The 15,987-nt window shown below is 36.0% G+C and overlaps 1 protein-coding gene across 3 annotated transcripts in view; it reads right to left on the bottom strand.

Moving 5' to 3' along the window:
• The window catches only part of LOC128238940 (DNA-directed RNA polymerase I subunit RPA1-like), a 36,352-nt gene extending 22,044 nt beyond the window's left edge, over positions 1-14,308 (bottom strand). Inside the window, exons 1-15 of one of the 3 annotated variants that reach the window (XM_052955274.1) lie at positions 14,210-14,308; positions 13,385-13,566; positions 12,532-12,659; positions 11,445-11,652; positions 10,773-10,977; positions 10,351-10,469; positions 8,182-8,393; positions 7,240-7,386; positions 6,448-6,597; positions 5,559-5,779; positions 4,897-5,035; positions 4,052-4,135; positions 1,885-2,023; positions 1,197-1,311; positions 405-597 (exon numbers count right to left, since the gene is read on the bottom strand). In XM_052955274.1, the coding sequence (XP_052811234.1) occupies positions 405-597; positions 1,197-1,311; positions 1,885-2,023; positions 4,052-4,135; positions 4,897-5,035; positions 5,559-5,779; positions 6,448-6,597; positions 7,240-7,386; positions 8,182-8,393; positions 10,351-10,469; positions 10,773-10,977; positions 11,445-11,652; positions 12,532-12,659; positions 13,385-13,553 (2,229 nt within the window). In that variant the 5' untranslated portion in view covers positions 13,554-13,566; positions 14,210-14,308. Of the gene's footprint in view, positions 1-404; positions 598-1,196; positions 1,312-1,884; positions 2,024-4,051; positions 4,136-4,896; positions 5,036-5,558; positions 5,780-6,447; positions 6,598-7,239; positions 7,387-8,181; positions 8,394-10,350; positions 10,470-10,772; positions 10,978-11,444; positions 11,653-12,423; positions 12,479-12,531; positions 12,660-13,384; positions 13,567-14,209 lie in introns of those variants that run through there. The other 2 variants (XM_052955275.1, XM_052955276.1) reach the window with 2 other exon arrangements.
• Between the last annotated feature and the right edge of the window lie 1,679 nt (positions 14,309-15,987).

Here is a 15,987-nt window from a genome sequence, read left to right on the forward strand (position 1 = left end):
GATCCAATAGAGTAGCTCCCCCTTGCATATACAACACCACTCCCCCACCCCACCCCCATTCTTAAGAAAAGACAGGACAAAGTGGAAACACCTGTTACTAGAGGATCACACAGAGTAGCTCCCCCTTTGCATAACACAACACCACTCTCTCCCATCTCATACTAGCTGATATCCGCTTTCAGTACATCTGCCTCCACCTATTCCACAAATGATTCTCTAGAGTATACACACCTTGACACAAAGTAAGCAGGGATATAAGGACTGATACCTATACCTACATAAATATTAAAAAGTAACTATAATATTCTTGCAATTATGTACAAATCAACATTGCACCTTATACTCAAATTAAAAATCAATTTAATGTATTAAGTTTATTAACTTATATTATAACTTGTATTGACCTTTTCTGGTATCTTGGCCTTGCCGATGAGTGAGAGTGCAGGTTTGTCGGCAGGTATTATGTTCAGAACAACTGTTGAGAGCACCTGCTTGCCCGACCACAGGGGATGGGGCTTCAAGATGGCAGGTGGGAGGAGCTTCAGTCGCCCGGGACAATCCACCAAGGCCCCATACACCAATCGACAGTAGTCCGACCTGGAACAATAAGTAGGTCCAATGACATGATCATGTGCATGTTTTAACTTCTAGATTAAAGACAAGTTAAAAGATGATTTTATATTATTTTATGTGAAATATGTGTTACAAATGTTTCACAATCAAACTTACCGGACATATCAGGGCATAAACATCATCAGCAAGTTTCACTGTGATAAGGTATTATATACTTAGTAATTGGCAGCATAATTTACTATTTCTTAATATTTAAGGAAGCATAACTGATAATACAGGTGATTTATCGCACAATCGAAACTGACAGAGACATCAAGTCCTCAAACACTGTCACCAAGTCTCATCATGACTGAATGATAAAAAATAAGGTAACTTCCTTCGTAAGGATTACTGGGTAACTGATGCTGTGGTCATGTCGGCACAAAATGTAATACAAATGACACAGCATCAAGGTATTTTTGCCTAGAGATAAGTTTTTTTTCGAAAAGCTCACTTTAAAATACATTTATCTTGTATTTGCTATAATGAAATAATAAATGCTACTATACATTGTCAGTGGTTTTAATTGTACTATCATGTAGAATGCGCTAAATTTTGACTACTCCAAATGTTTAAAGCTTTACCTTGAAAAGAACCTGCCCCTGATTGTAAGGGTGACCCCAGACACCATGTGATCCTGGATGAGTCCGGCCAATGGCGTACCGTCCTTGGGTACAAGGTACTGAAAGTCTGTACTCACTGTGCGGGACAAAAATTGCCAACAATGCAATTACCGGTATAACATAAGGTGACAGATATTATTGGACTTGCCAAATTAGCACAGGCCCTGATAAAAATTGACATTTTACATAGCACGGCTGGTAACAATATTCAAAGCCAAACTTACATCCAAGGAATCGGGCTTTTGATCATAATTCTTAGACTAGTTTTAACTACTACAGAGATAGTCTGTTGAACGCTAACCAAACTATTGAAGTAAAGTTCTTGTTCAAATATAATCAGAAATACCATTGTTCTCAATGTGTACATGTTATTTTACTGTTTATATGAATAATAGCCTTGATTTCACATACAGCAGAAATAACTTTGCTAAACTTTTATACAAGGATCAAGGGCTTGTTGATCATAATTCTTAGAACAGTTCTAACGACTAGAGAGATAGGCTGTTGAAAGCTAACGAAACTTCTGAGTTCCTGTTCAAATATCACCAGTTATACAACAGTTCTTATTGTGAATATGTAAATTTACTGTTTTTATGACAATTAGCCTTAATTTCATGTACAGCAGAAGTAACTTTTAATAATTACGTACCAATATTGTAGGCTTCCGCCCTGGCGATCTCGTTTTGAGGGAAATGGGCGTTCATCTCATCTCCATCAAAGTCTGCATTGTATGCCTTGCAGTTGGCATAGTGAAGACGCAATGTTTTCTCTCCACTCAAAACTCGAGCCTGATCAGGAGAAAAAACAAAACATCAATACAGGGCTTAAGTATAATGTGATCCACAAATACCATCCAAAACACAATCATTTTAATCACACAGTGAACACCACATATCATTCTTTTTCAGTTGGTAATGGGCATTACTCAATAACTTATAACTAATTTTGCAAGAGTTATGACCCTTCCTACACACTTACATAATTATTGTCTCTGGCAACATGTGTTCCAAGAATTATGGTCAAGATAACAGGTTTTTACCCTGCCACCGTCGCCCTCATACAACAAGGCTATTATAATAATTTGACCTCTTCGTTAAAAAGACGAGGTTAAAAAAATCCTTATTATCATAAGGTTTGTAAGATAGCATTAGACTAATCTCATATGAATGTGTAAATACATTAATGTATGGACTTAAAATAATACATTTACATTTGCACTTGATTTTCTCTACAATAATATTGATTTTGCATAATCGGGTCGACCTTTCGTGACCTCTGTAGGCAGAGTTTCCTAATCTTGAAAGACCTTGGTCATGATTTATAAAACATGACTAAATAATATTATAAAACATGACTAAATAATATTCTTAATAAACACAAAAAACATTAAACCAAAATCCTTATTATCACAAAAAGTAAAGTTATGAAAAGGGGAAATGTAAGGATAAGAATTTATTCTTATTTTTCGTCTGTTGATGCAGTATGAACACTTGGCCACGATTTTGCAATTTTTGCTTGCGCTTCATGTTTTTGAAAGAATCGCTGCCGAAGGTTCATATAAATGATTGCATAAACAAGAGCTGTCACAGTATGTGACAAATGCCCCCGAATGTGACAGTGATCTATGAACAAGGTCAGTACATGAAATGTTAAAGATCAAACACTGACCTTTGATGTATGCATGTGGATCTTGCATACGACACACAATCTTTATATGCCAAACACATGTGCCAAGTTTTTGTTGTAAATCTGTCATATACATGACAAAATTACAGCCGGGTTATGACATCTATGTGCATATATGCACCATTTCATAATAATATAAAGCAAGGAATGCTTATGAACAAGTGGAATAATTATAAAAACACTAATTACTTGTCATTGATGTTTTGAAAAACCACATGAGACCAATGCATGGTCACTGTAATATATTACAGCCCGGACATGACAACCTATACACTATGTCCTTATATGCAGCATTCCATTGTGAATAAACGCCTAAGTGTGACATTGACCTTAGAGGTAGGGACACGGGTCTTGCAAGCGACACGTTGTCTTGGTAAGTCAAACACATGTGGCAAGTTATTTTAAAATATGTCCATACAAGAGAAAGTTACAGCCCGGACACGACAACCTATACTCTATGTCCTTATATGCAGCGTTCCATTGTGAATAAACACTAAGTGTGACCTTGACCTTAGAGGAAGGGACAAGGGTTTTGCACGTGACACGTCATCTTGGTATGTCAAACACATGTGGCGAGTTATTTTAAAATATGTCCATAAAAGAAAAAGTTACAGCTCGGACACGACAACCTATACTCTATTTCCTTATATGCAGCAATACATTGAGAATAAACACTAAGTGTGACCTTGACCTTAGAGGTAGGGACACGGGTCTTGCACGCAACTTATTGTCTTGGTATGTCGAACACATGTGGCAAGTTATTTTAAAATATGTCCATACAAGAGAAAGTTACAGCCCGGACACGACAACCTATACTCTATGTCCTTGTATACAGCATTCCATTGTGAATAAACACCTAAGTATGACCTTGACCTTAGAGGTAGAGACACGGTCTTGCACGCAACACGTCATCTTCGTATGTCGAACACATGTGGCAAATTATTTTTAAATCTGTCCATACAAGAGAAAGTTACAGCCCGGACACGAGTTATTGAGCCCGACACACGGACGGACAGACGGACGGTGCGATTTTAATAGGCCCACCTTAGGGGGCATAAAAATATGAATCAATCCTTATATGATTTTGCAGCTGTGGGCTTCCTTAATAGAATGTTCCTCATATCCCTCACCTTATGTGCCTGTATACTGGGCCTGTGAAGTGTGGGCTGTCTGTTTAGCAGCAACACATCCCCATTCTTTAAATGTCTCAACACCTGTAACAAAAAATCAACTCACCCATCTGTTACTGTAAAGTAAAAGTACCTCACAATTAAATCATGTATCGGTTCCCTGTAAAATACACTTAATATATGTACAGCCGAAACTCTTAAGCCGAAAAATATGTCAAACTCTGTTATCTCATGTATTGGTTATGTCAAACTTTTCTTAATGTGTTGGGTTTAGTTATTCACTTTTTGTACTTCAGTTATATCGAATATTCGTTATCTTGAAATATTTCCCAAGGTCCCAACGACTTCGTCATAGTATCTGGTACCTTTAACAAACAATTTACTCACATATCTGTTCACTATAAGGTAAAGTTACCTCAGGAATCTGTTACCCTTAACTGGCATGTAAGCTCATAAACTTACAACACCTTAGTGCAGCATAGTGACCTTAATGTTAACAAAAGCACTGACTTAGGGAGCTGGGAGGAATTGAGATCTTTTCTGGACATATTTGTTTTTTAAAGACAAAAACAGAAAAAGCATGAAAGTTTTTTCCATAACAACAATCCAGAGATGACCAGAAATGTCCATAGCTTGCAATAATACACGAACATGTTCCAAACACACACGCATGTATTTGCACTGGGTTCGAGTCTCAGCTTGCAATCAAGAGAGTTGGGCTGGTGTTCATCTAGCACTAAAAGTGGGTTTCCCTATGGTACTCCAGATACAAAAAAGACCAAGTACTCTCTTTCGCAACACCATGCCAACAAGAGTAATTTATATTTATTGAATGCTGAGTGTACCTTCTTTGTTCCATTGATGGGTTTGGAGACGTCAACCTGACTTGGTGTAAGGAGGGAGTTAGCAAGAGCCTGGCGCTGGATTGGCTGGTTCCCTTTCAGTAGGGTCACACGCCCATTCTCCTCGACGATGTGGGTCGCACTGCAGAAAACAAAATGTTGAGTTATTAGATAGTGTGATGGCCTTGCTGAGTGTAAAGAGGGATTGGCGAGAGCCTTGCGCTGGTTTGGCGTGTTCTCTTTCAGTAGAGTCACACGCCCATTCTCCTCGACGATGTGGGTCGCACTGCAGAAAACAAAATGTTGAGTTATTAGATAGTGTGATGGCCTTGCTGAGTGTAGATAGGGAGTTGGCATAGCCTGGCGCTGGATTGGCTGGTTCCCTTTCGGTAGGGTCCCACCACCATTCTCCTCTTCAATGTGGGTTGCACTGCAGAAAACAAAATGATAAGATATTAGATTGGGTGAAGCTGCTCAGTGAAGGGGTGGTGTTGGCAAGGACCTGGGACAAGTTTCATTAAAAACTTATATTTTAATTTTATTTTCTTATTTTTGTGCTTACTCAATGGGAATTACACACTTTTTACGTTCAATAGTCACAAACTCTTATATGAAACAAATAAATAACACCATGTCAATTTTTTAGGCTTTAGTGTGTCCCTTACCCAGGGTAGATGCTGGGCCCATTGATGACCGCCTGTCTCAGTTCATGGACATTCCAGGGAGTGACGGGCTGAGGGTACGTGAGCACCTTGGCAAACACGAGGGGAATACCAATTTCGTTTGTGTTGATATTTGGATCAGGGGAGATAACTGAACGTGCTGCAAAGTTCACACGTTTACCCATCATGTGCTTGCGAAACAAACCAGACTTCTTCTCAAGCACCTGAAAAATCCAACAATTACACTTATGTTTTTACTTAAGTGTAAAAATGACCTTTAAATCATTCAAAAAATGATTACAAATATCTATTTAATAAATGAAGTCTTGAAACCTGGTCCAAATTTCTCGAAATATCTTAAATCCCTAATAACAGGATCAAGCTCCGACAGCAAAATATTTATGATTTGGTATAAATTGAGTTATATTTTCCTTTTTGGGGGCTTTTAATGGAAATAATGTTTGTTATATAAGATAAACTTCTTTTTGTTTTATAAAATCATATTTAAGTAAGTAATTTTGGCTTAATGAAATAAGATTCTTAGGTGAGTTACACATAAGAATGTTGGAGAAATGGGGTCATGATGTTACATAAAGACAAATTTCTAAAGATGAAATCTTTAGAAATCTTTCAATAGGAATACATAACATAACAAACATTGAAACTATTCTATATTCCCACTAAATGTACACTTAAACACAAAGATCTAGAAGAAGATAATAAGGCTTATTTATAAGGTTATGTCAAAAGCTATTGAAACCTTCAATATTTCAATGCTGCTTAGTAAGTATCAGCATCAAGTCCATGATAGTTACTACTTTTCAGACTTAAGAGACATTTTGACACAGCCTTGACATTAACAGGCTAGGGTTATCAAAGACCTTGCTTGTACCTGTTTAATGCCAATATTTTTTTTGCTGTCCTGAGTAAGTGACTTGTCAGCCTCGCTGTCGTGAAACCGGTTTATCATCATCTGTAGTCGAGCCAAAGCGGCACTCAACTTTTCATAAAGCGTCTTCCCCGGAATAATGTTCAGTTCACGCTGGAAAAAACAAAACACAGAAATAATACACATTATTTCAATCTTTTCATACAGCGTCTTTGCTGGAATAATGTTAAGTTCTTGCTAGAAAAGAAACACAGAAATTATGAATATTATTACGGTAGCTTTCTTCTTGAAAAGACAATGTAAACACAAGTTACGGGGCTTGCTACACATATGCACACTGTCATCGGAAATATGTGTGCTATATATGGAGATAAATATCTTGAGCTCAATTTGTAATAATCTGGATGATTCTGTGATCTTTTATATTAATAACCATATGATCATTTTATATGATCTCTTTCTCAAACTGGAGAATCCAAGTAGTAATATTATTAATTAAAAAATCAATTGTTTTATTTGTCATGTATTATTTAGCTAGTTTGAATGTGAAAAAACCCAGCAATAAACAATTGATTTGTCAAAAAAAACTTCTTCAATTGAAAAAAAAGAGTTTTTTTTGTTCTAAGAAAATTTGATTTTTTTTGTTAACATTTGGTTAAAAGCATATGTTGGCATTTAGAACATTGCATTAGGCTATAATTTGCAGAAAACAAATTTTGCATGACAACAAAGATAACAATAGTATAACAAAACCTCCACTTCCCTTTGAGACAACAGACTAGCTAGTGTACTCACGGAAAAGCTGCCGGGGCCGACCTGCGTGTCTGCGGAGGATTTCTCCATCTCCCAGAGAATGTCACGCACCAGGGAGTTATCTTTCAGTATCGCCAGCAGGTTTGACGTCTGCGAGTGTTCGTACTTCTGATCATGCATCTCTGAGATCTGTGTGAAAGATTGCGATGCCAAGTTTAAGTAATAGACAGCAGTACATCAACATGCAAGGAATGTGGGGACCATCTTATAAATGAATGTATTGTAGTGTAATATTGAGATTTTTTTAATTATTGGTCATAATGAAATATAATTTGAAACAAAGAGATTTGAGAACATATTAAACTAGGCTTATTTAAATTTTAAAATTAAAATCTTAATTCCTTTGTTAAATGATTATTGAAACTAATCAACGTAATTTTATGATATTTTGAAATAAGCTCCACAATTCCCCGTGCACACTGGAAGCATTTAGTGTTTTTTCCTTTGGTGGCGGGGCCCATTGATAGCAGAAATATAGCTTCGTTTTGGCAAAAAGGGGAAAAATACTAACATGATTCATATAAAGTTTAACTTGTTTTCATACCTTAAATTTAACAACCCTATGGTAATATTCATGAATGGCACTATATTGCTGCAATTGCTCAATGTTAAGAGCTCAATGATCCTTTATTATTTTATTTATTATTATCAGGTGTAGGGGGTTAAATTTTGGACACATAAAGACCCCCCAAAGAAAAAACCGAACACTGGCCATTATATTAGTTGTGATGTTTGTCTGTATGAGCGTAGTTGACAATTTGTCCCATTTTAGGCTTACACTGATCATAGTTATTAAATTTGTCCAAGAACATTAATTATATCGTACCAAAAAATGCTAACACATTTCTAACAATTCTTCCAAAGAAAGAAGCTACATGTCCTGAAAAAAACTACAACAAAGCTGCATCCAACAGAGGTACTGACTGGTCTGAACTTTGTAGGTGGCACAGGAATTGCCTCCAGAAAGAAGATGTCAGTCGGAAACTCCAGGCCCGAGTGTTTCAGTACGGGGTAGACTTCCTGTAGAACCACTCCATCAGCTGACCACACCTTGCGGAAATGGTCCCGTAACTTCAATGGAGTGATCATACTTATGTTCGACACGCTGCTTCCCTTCTGTTTAGATTTTATCACATCTAAAAAGATAGATTATAATTCTATGAGACATTGTTACGAACAATGGATATTGTAGTCAAAAACATATTGCGATATATCATGATATTTTTAAGCATTATTGTTATATGATCCCGATTTTTCGTTTAAATATAAATAGATAATGCATAGTAATTAATTTAATTTCATGTTTTAAAACTGCAATCTCACAGATATAACATTTTTTTGTCTTGGAACGAGCAGATGATTATATTAAAGCTCAAAAATTGATGTTTTATGCATTTTTCTTAAACCGAAGTAAAGCTTCAAGCCATAATACATTTTGTTTCGAACGGAAATATGAAAATCCGCCATCTGATCTTTTGCCTGCAATCTTTTATCATTGGTTTGCAGATCTATATATTTACGCAAAAATTTGCTCTTTTCAAAACAAAAAATAAAAAAGTTGTAAAAACAGTATATCTATGAGAGTGCAGCTTGAATCTAACATAATGATTACATATATCGTAATTTATTGATATCATTGCATATCCCTGGCCTATTTATTACCAGTCAAAGTAATGAGGAAAACCAGAAGTCTCAAGAAAACATGTACATTCACAGGTGCTTCCATGTATACCACTGTACGGGGTAAAACATAAAATTGTGGTGAAACTCTGGTTTCCCCAACAACACAAGACCACACTCTTATACAACATCGTGCCAACTAAAGTAATAAATAAAAGATGCAATTACTTGTTCATCAAATTGTTGTAAAAATAAATAAGTTTAAACAAAACCTTCATTGAAAAGATGGTCCCATATTCCTTAGCAATCTTTCAATTAAAGGTGTTTGGTTGTAAAATTATATTAACAGAATCACAGACTGAATGTTATTGCTTATCAAAAGGGACATAACTTGACAATTAATGAAGCCTTAGTTATTTGCGTTGCATGTGTGTACAGTGTATGGCAAGGTGCAAACCAAGTTTCAATTGAGTATATTAAAAAAAAAATTGTGTTATGACGAAAGATTTTTTACAAGAAATGCTATCAAAAAGCCAAGTACCAAGACTTTTGACCTCAATAAATACCTGAACAGAAACCTGATCCTTAATGTGATATGGTTCGAAAGCATATTTGCCACAATATCATCAACAATTTTATAGCCTTTTTTATAGTGAAAATGAAACAATTTTATATACTTACTTCTTAATGGACCACTCAAGAATTCAATAAAATAAAGCAGCCTAGATTTAAATTCACACTACCCTTATGGTGAGATCCAAGAAAAATTGTCTTAAGAGAAGTACAAATATTCTGTGATTTTCATAGATGCAGGCTTAAATATGTTCATGGTGTTCTACCTAAGCAGTGGTTGAAAAACACAAGCTAACAAGTTCTTCACTGGTAAAATGCTTTCAAAGATTGCTGAAAATCTTGATTTTATAAATCAAGGCTTGTAAAACTAATCTATGCCCAAGTTTAAGTCTTATTCATCCATCTAATTTCAATGACTACGATATATAAAAATTAAGGCTTTAGGTTGAAAACTGAAGTTCTAACAATTCATCTTGTCCCACTTTCTCGAATATTCTGAAGTGATTTCTCAAAAACCTTACTTAAATCGTTTTAGCACTTAAAAGCCAAGCATGTGTAAAAATTGTGTATATTTTTACTCAGACAAAATGATATTCTCTCATAGATTTTATTGATCTGGATTTTTGTAAACAAAAACGGAAAGATAATTATGTTCTAAACAAAAATGTTTTTGAGCAATTACTTATTAGTACTTTACTTTCTTTTGCAAATCTGATGACAATGTTAAGGAAATATGTTTAAAATTATATGAAATACAAAGTTATTCAAAATATAAAAGAGTCAAAAGTTATTTCCTTTCCATTTACCAAACATACACAATTTAAAAAGTGTAAACAGTTGAGTAAGAACTTGAGAATTTTTTCGAGAAACTGGGGCCTGGACTGGTACAATATATTCAACCTGGTCTACTCCTTTTCCTGGCGGGCTCTTCGGTGTCCGAGTTATCCCCCTCTTCCTCGTCATCGCCATCATCTTCAGGATCATCACCAGTCTGGTTGTTTGTGACCTTTGTTTTTCCCCTAGTAACACAATATTGGAGTTTATTTATTTTACATATTTTCATTTACAGCCGAGAAGACCATGCAAGCATGCATGTAATGTATCTCCATTATGGTAGATTAAATAATTAATGCAGATTAAAAGGGTGTCATTAATGTTTGTCTGCCGAATATCAAAGCATTAAATAATTTGAAATACTTCAATGTAACACGCCAAGGAAAACAGTCAGCATGAAACATAAATATTATCAAATTAAATTGTATCATTCATAACATGAAAAAAAATCTAAGAAAAAATCCATAGAAAATGATTATCAATCATACGTTTCCTTAGGAGCATCAGCAAGGGTTCCAACCAGGAAAATTTTGGAGCGATCCTCATGTCTCAGTGTTTTTCTCTTGGCGAGGCAGTGAGCACACTTCTTGTTTTTGCGCATCTGAACTTTGGTGAAGATGCTGGAAATGCTCTGTCTGACGGCCTCGACATTCTTGTAACTGTGACTGTTTTTGTCCTGTTCTCGTGCCTTTCCTAAAAATTTACCATTATGGCTAGTAACCATTAAATAACTTTTTATAGTCTCTATCACTGAATTGACAAGCGTTTACCATTAAATTGCCATAAATAATGAAAAATCATTTAATTGCAATTAATAGTCAATATGATCTAATTGCCATTAATTGCGATTTATCATTACCATTCATACCGGTAACCATTAAATTGCAAATAATATTAGTACCCATTCAATTACTCAGTGACATGTTTCATATAACTGAGTTAACTTCTAAAATAGTTAACAATTTATGAAATTAAGGCTTCGCCAATCCTTGACTCTTTTCCTTTCAAAAAGACACAAATAGAATTTGCATTTTACTTGCTTTTTCTGAAATGTTAAGCATTTTTGTAAACAAGATTTCCTGCAATAAATAAATAATATGCTTTAACTCTTAAATTTTGTGTACTACCAAAGGGCGAATAGATCTATTAAAACTTCTAACCTTGCAGGCATTGTTTAGCAGTTTCCTCAATTAGCTGTTTATGCTGGCTACGATCTTCACTGCGATCCTCCTCGCTGAATCTATATGACAACATGGCGGCCTCGGCAACAAGCCCCGCCTCGAGAAGTTGGCTCTCGGCCAGGAACAGTGTGCAGGCAATCGGGTCGACGTTCAGTCTGTGACAGGTGAAACATGTGGCCCGTAGTGTCTAGAGAAATCAAAGAAAACGTGATGCTTGTTTCATTGTTTCATGAGTCATGGAATATCTTCACCCAAGCACAAAAAGTATTTACTTTTATGCCAAATCACTGCATAGGTGGTATTCACCATTCTTACCTGTAGCATGGTCAAAAAGAGAAGAGGGTTAAAAACAGGCATGGCCAGCTCCATGTGGCCCAAATGGCCGGGGTAGAACTAAGTAAGGTTGCTAGGCACCATACATAACTGTAGCATGGTCATAAAGAGAAGAGGGTTGAAGACAGGCATGGCCAGTTCCATGTGGCCCTTATGGCCGAGGCAGAACTAAGTAAGGCTGGTAGGCGCAATACATACCTGTAGCATGGTCATAAATAGAAGAGGGTTGAAGACAGGCATGGCAAGCTCCATGTGGCTCATATAGCCAAGGTAGAACTAAGTAAGGTTGCTAGGCACCATACATAACTGTAGCATGGTCATAAAGAGAAGAGGGTTGAAGACAGGCATGGCCAGTTCCATGTGGCCCTTATGGCCGAGGCAGAACTAAGTAAGGTTGGTAGATGCAATACATACCTGTAGCATGTTGATAAAGAGAAAATGGTTAAAGACAGGCATGGTCAGCTCCATGTGGCGCATATGGCCTGGGCATAACTAAGAAAGGTTGCTAGGCACCATACATACCTGTAGCATGGTCATAAAGAGGGTTGAAGACTGGCATGGCCCGCACCATGTGGCCCATATGGCTGTGGCAGAACTAAGTTAGGTTGATAGGGGCCATACATACCTGTAGCATGGTCATAAAGAGAAGAGGGTTGAAGACTGGCATGGCCAGCTCCATGTGGCCCATATGGCTGTGGCAGAACTAAGTTAGGTTGATAGTGGCCATACATACCTGTAGCATGGTCATAAAGAGAAGAGGGTTGAAGACTGGCATGGCCAGCTCCATGTGGCCCATATGGCCTGGGCAATGCAAGGATGGCTGGTTACAGGTAAAACAGACATCATGCTCATCCGATGGGCCTGGAATATTCAAACTTGAACATAATTGGAGGTTGGAACATTTTTGTTAAGAAATGTTAAAATTTTATCCCTTAGTATTTGCTGTTAACTGTTAGTGAATTTCAATTAGATTGAATACCAGAGTTTCTTTTTTAAACTATTGACAATAAAACAGAAAAGTACTAAACACAAACAATTTGCATACTATTTGGAAATAAACTATTTGCTAGGGAATGATTCTTCAATAAGATTTGTCTTAACACCAATTGCTTTTGCTGCAAAGATTATTCTGATAACAGTATTTAAAAAGTAAATAATAAATCACACGTATATCAAACATTTGTACAAATTAAATATTAATATATCAGAATTTGTTAAATCAAATTGATACAAAAATGTCATCAATCAACTTCAAAAGTTAAAAAGTTTTCCACTGTAGGAGAACAGGGTTGGGCCCCTTCCAAAGGGAAATCTTTCCATATTTTTTTTTTAATGCATGCTGTAATGCTTATTCATAATTTATATCAAATATGTATTGTTTTGCAACATATAATTAAGATACAAATTCATACTACTGAATTCTAACCTCTGAAAGCTTATTGCAGAAGAAAAATGCCTACAAGTCAATTTTTGGTCCAATTTCAGTCAGAACTGGGGGAAAAGGTGTGGAATGGGGCCGAAAATCAGTTCCAAATAACTTGAAAGAAAGCTCTGAAGTACAAATGTAAACCTGCTGCAGTGCTTACCCAGTGCCTGATCATACAGTCCCCCAACTGTTGGATGGTTGAGGGTGTCAAAGGTCTCCACATTTGTTATTTCCTTCACACTCAATGCCCTGACATCCTTTGTTGTGTAAAATCGGAACTGAACTTCTTCTATCCCATAATATGGGTTAAAGTCATCTCTCTTGTCCATTGTTGTCTTTTATCTAAAAACAGAATAGTTTGTTAAGGCCAAAGAAAAAGAATGAAATGGTTTGGTTAGGGTTACATCCTTTTCAATGTACATGAAGGTAGGCCTTTTATTTTATTAGGTTTTATGTACAAATGTACGAATGTTATTGTCATCTTTAAAAAATTGTGTCAAAGTTATACAGCTTTAAACAATTACAGCTTTAAAGGTTTTAAATACATATTCAAACATTAATTATTTTTTTTAAATTAAGTTTTGTTTTGAAACTCACTATTTAAAAGGGTAGGGTCTGCCTTAATTTAAGGTAAATCGGAGGAAAGGAACATTAATTCAATGTAGCCTATTGTGAAATTGCAGAGTTATTTGTAGGAATTTTATATTGAGCAATACAACTGCAATTAAAAGCACCAGGTTGTGTGTTATTCATTATGTAGGGTTCTAACAGCTGGTGATTATTAATTCTGCTAAATAAGCGGATGTCTGTTTGGATATGAGGGATTTATAACCAAACCAGGGTAAAGTCGTTGAGACCACTGTCCCTGATCAAGAACCAGAAAATGAGTATCGCGAAATTATATGACAATAAACAAATTACATTCATAATCATGAAAAAATGTATTGTACGACCTCTAAGAACAGTAATGATTTATTTTTCCTACCTAAATTACATTTCACACATGCTGTCGTCTTTCGAAGTACTAAATATCTTCACTGTTAATCAAAACATGTGTTTATATTTTTGATACGACACACTCAACAGTTATGAAATATGTGCAGCGGTTACTTCCCCTTTGAGAAGATACTATATTGTATGTATGTATTATTTTAGACCTTGCGGTCAAGGATAACCAATGGAAATGCATATTGTGCTGTACTGTCCTCTAGGCTGATTTACGTTTTACTCACACGTTTTATATCCGTTTTATGGCTATGAATGTTCATTTAGTGTCGGATTTATAAACGTTATTTAATTTATATTATTATCTTACTGTATACTATACATGTAAGTCTGTTATAAAATCATATATGTTTTAATATGAAAACACATATATTTCAATAGATACCATTGAATATTATGAATCCGAAAACTTTCGTTACAGTCTCTAGACATGCTAATATTGTACATAAGTTTTATTCATAATCGTTATACTTTCATTTGTACATTATCAGTATATTGCCTTTTTAATTTACAGGAACACATACATGTATTGACAATTGAATAATAGGGACTTTGATCAATGGTTAGTCGACATTGGAAGTTCAAGCAGGAAACCTATTGCTCCTCATTCTCAGGCAGGAAAACTATGTTTTGTCTAACTCTGTTTATACGAAAATTCCATTAAATTGTGTGTATGTCGCTGTTGCTCTATTTACTCGTATTTTTTTAACAAAATTGTCTCGTCAACACAAAGGGAGTTGCTTGTGTTTGGTAGTGTATATTAACAAGGGCGGATGCAGAATTCAGTGTTAGAGGGGACGCAACCGTTTGACTTGCGCCCCTCCTTTAGGGCCGAAATCTACTTGGTTTTAATTGTTGGCAGGGTCTTTTGAGGGTACTCCCCTAAGAAAAAATTAACAATTCATAGTCCGAAATGGTGCATTTTGAGCGTATTGTATTGTTTATTTTCTCTTTTATTGAAACAAAAAAGTAAACTTAGACTATTTTTAAGGGGAGGGGCGAGCCGGGTGCACCCCCTGTATCCGCTAGTGATAAAACATATCGTGAAGGGTTGTCTCATAATACCCTGACCAAGATTGGTTTGGTCAACTTCGAAGGGTTCGCTGATTAGCGCGGGAAAGTGACGATATTTGGCGGGTTTTAGTGGGCTGTGATAATTTCAACCGAGCCTTGCAACATCAAGTTATATTTTTTTAGTGAGATATTAAAACAGATAATGGAAACTGATTTCTTATGAAGTCATGTATTTTTAAGGGAGGCATATTAAGGTGGATAGTTGGATACGTTGTTTCATATTTGGTGGGTCAATCTAAGATACACAAAAACGTGTTTCGCGCATGTTATTATAATATATATGTTATAATATTTTGCTTCGGATGAAGACTAATTAAACAAAGATAGCTTTACTATTTCTTCACCATTTTAAATGAGCCATAGCGCAGTCTACGCCGCTTATTTCTCATAGCTACACGTACATGTACACTCACACTCACACGTGGTGTATCGCAACCTCCCTATTTTCCAATTATAAAAGTTACACGTACAGATACACAATGAAGTGGTGCATCGCAACATACCTCATTGCTCAGAGTTACACGTACATGTTCACATTCACGTGGTGGATCGCAGCCCCCCTAATTTATCATAGTTACACGAAGATGTACACATACACGTTGTGTATCGCGACCTCCCTAATTTAGCATAGTTACTCGTACAATAAAACATACACGTGGTGCATCGCAACCCCCTCTCTAATTT

The sequence above is a fragment of the Mya arenaria genome, chromosome 6, assembly GCF_026914265.1.
Source record: "Mya arenaria isolate MELC-2E11 chromosome 6, ASM2691426v1".
NCBI classification, from domain to species: domain Eukaryota; kingdom Metazoa; phylum Mollusca; class Bivalvia; order Myida; family Myidae; genus Mya; species Mya arenaria.